At 35.8% G+C, this 2,656-nt stretch overlaps 1 protein-coding gene across 2 annotated transcripts in view; it reads right to left on the bottom strand.

The window, feature by feature from the left end:
* LOC106868415 (bifunctional glutamate/proline--tRNA ligase) overlaps nt 1–2,656 on the bottom strand; it is a 63,182-nt gene that overhangs the window by 51,771 nt on the left and 8,755 nt on the right. For both annotated transcript variants that reach the window (XM_052971851.1, XM_052971850.1), the window contains exon 4: nt 308–461. In XM_052971851.1, coding sequence (XP_052827811.1) covers nt 308–461 — 154 coding nt within the window. The remainder of the gene's footprint in view (nt 1–307; nt 462–2,656) is intronic.

The following is a 2,656-nucleotide window of genomic DNA, read 5'->3' as shown; positions in this document are numbered from 1 at the left end:
GAGATCGTTGCCAGTGCCCCTGGACTGGCTTGTGCGGGTGGCACATAAAAGACACCATTTCGAGCGTGGCCGTTTTCGTGCGGGTGACACGTAAAAGCACCCACTACACTCTCTGAGTGGTTGGCGTTAGGAAGGGCATCCAGCTGTAGAAACTCTGCCAAATCAGACTGGAGCCTGGTGTTGCCATCCGGTTTCACCAGTCCTCAGTCAAATCGTCCAACCCATGCTAGCATGGAAAGCGGACGTTAAACGATGATGATGATGATGATGATGATCTTTCAAGAAATTAGAAATAGACAATACTTACAGTGGAGTTGTTTCCATATAAAAATATCTGCCAAAGTCAGCTGGTGTCCAACTAAATATGTAATTGGTCCCAGAACTTTATCTAGGTGATAAACATCTTTATCAAAGGAAGCATCAGAGAACTGGGTCTGAGCAAAATCAATCCAAAAATCAATCTATTTGGATAAAAAGAAAAAGAAAAAAAAAAGCCAATATATATCAATACTATAGATATATGGAAACAATTGTGCTAATAAGGTAAGCTTAACCCTTTAGCATTCAGATTACTCTGTCAAATGCAATGCTTATTTATTCATGTTGCTTTTAATTAATCATGCATGCATTATCTCATAGCTTTGAGATTTCAATGATGTGACTGTGCATTTTTAGAATTACATTTTAGGGTAGATGTGAGAGGCTGGATCTAGTCAGGTTGAACATAAAGCAGGTAGAATATTTTGGCTGGATATGGCCAGTTTAAATGCTAAAGGGTTGAACAACATCTTAAAAAATAAACTATATCTTTAAAATGACAGTAAGTTGTGTTTATATGTGATGGCGTACGGCCTCGTGGTTAAGGCATTGCACTCACAATTACAAGATTGTGGTTTCAATTCCTGAACCAGGTGGAGTGACGTGTTCTTGAGCAAAACACTTTATTTCATGTTTACTCAACCATAGAAAGTTAACTCTACAACAGACTGACAACCTGATCAAGGGAAAAGTTGTGACCTAAGTCACATATACACCATACTTTGAGTAACCAGCCTAATGAGTTCTAGGAATTGGTCACTATACACCATGGAAACTGAGTAACCAGCCCTACGAGTTCTAGGACTCAAAATAGTACTAAATGTATGCTTATAGATGGCAGAGAAAAGTGGACTACTCATACATAGAGAATAGCAGACACATCTTGAATAACTGATGCTCAGAAAATATTTTGAGTTGAAATTTTTTATAGAGATGATGGTAGCAGTAAGTGTGTGTTAAATTTGAAGTATTGTTTTACTGCTTTTATTGAGCAGGATTAGCAGATTTTGCAGAAAATGTATATTATGTTTTACTTGCTGCAGTCATTGAACTGTGGCCAAGTTTGGGCACTGCCCAGAAAGGTATTGCCAAACAAATGAACCCTAGTACTTATTCTATTGATTGCATTTGCTGAACCATTAAGATACAGGCATGTAAACATACCAACACTAGTTGTCAAGTGGTGGTGGTGATGGTGGAAAAAAGAACACACTCACATTACATATATCAGCAACATCATGGTTTAACGTCTGCCTTCCATGCTAGTATGGGTGATACACACACACACACACACACAACCGGCTTATTTCAGTTTCTGTCTACCAAATTCACTCACTAGGCTTTGGTCAGCGTGGAGCTATAGTACATGCTTGCCCAAGGTGGCATGAGGTTGGGAAGCAACTTCTTATCACAGTCATGCCTGCACCTTATATATATATTGGGTTGGCAACGAAGTTACCATCGTTTTTTTTAATTAAAATTTTTCATTGCATCATATGTATGGCAATTTGTTTTTGTTAATGAGAAAAATGGAAAATAAGAGTGAATATTAATTTTATGAGTGCTGTGTATTAAATGCATAAAATTGTGCATAAAGCATATGTATATATAAAATGCATTAAGTAATCATCATATTCCAATTTCTTGCACTTTTCAGTGAGTACCAGGCGAGCGACTATCATTCCATACAGACACAATGCAGCCTATGGTTTCAGGCTTTTGGGATAAAGTTTTCAAAAATAAACCAATAGGTTTACCATTGATTCCATGAAATATTCACAGGTCCTGCTAGTATGTATATTAAGAGTGGAATCCTGGATTTATCTAAGATGTTTTGGTATATGAGTAGACGAGTTAGCTTTCCTTATTATATATCAATATGTGTATATGCAATTGTGTAATTTAATGACAAATATGCATATTGGTGTAAATATGTACATATATAATTTTAAGAGTTGAAATTTATAATACAATATGGAGAGGATTATGAAATAGCTGCAATCATATGAAAAGCATGAATCAGTATTCACCTTTCGTATCTCCTGATTGAGGATATAAAGTTGTGGTACAGTTAGATGTACAATTGCTATTGTTGAGTTTAAAGCCCCATGTAGAATGTATGTCACAGATTATCATCATCTCTGTAACATAATGCAATAAAATGTTCCCCTGATGACTTGTGGTTATGCATCCAGTTGCACTTGGAACATCCAATGCTGACATTCCAAGCAACCACAAATGGTGAAACATACACAGGGAACTAATGATTTTTTGAACTTGTGTTTATTGTAATTTCTTATATATATATATATATATATATATATATATATATATATAT

The sequence above is a fragment of the Octopus bimaculoides genome, chromosome 11 (assembly GCF_001194135.2).
Source record: "Octopus bimaculoides isolate UCB-OBI-ISO-001 chromosome 11, ASM119413v2, whole genome shotgun sequence".
NCBI lineage: Eukaryota > Metazoa > Mollusca > Cephalopoda > Octopoda > Octopodidae > Octopus > Octopus bimaculoides.
The sequence above is the reverse complement of the archived record's forward strand: the minus strand, read 5'-3'. Positions and strand labels throughout refer to the sequence as shown.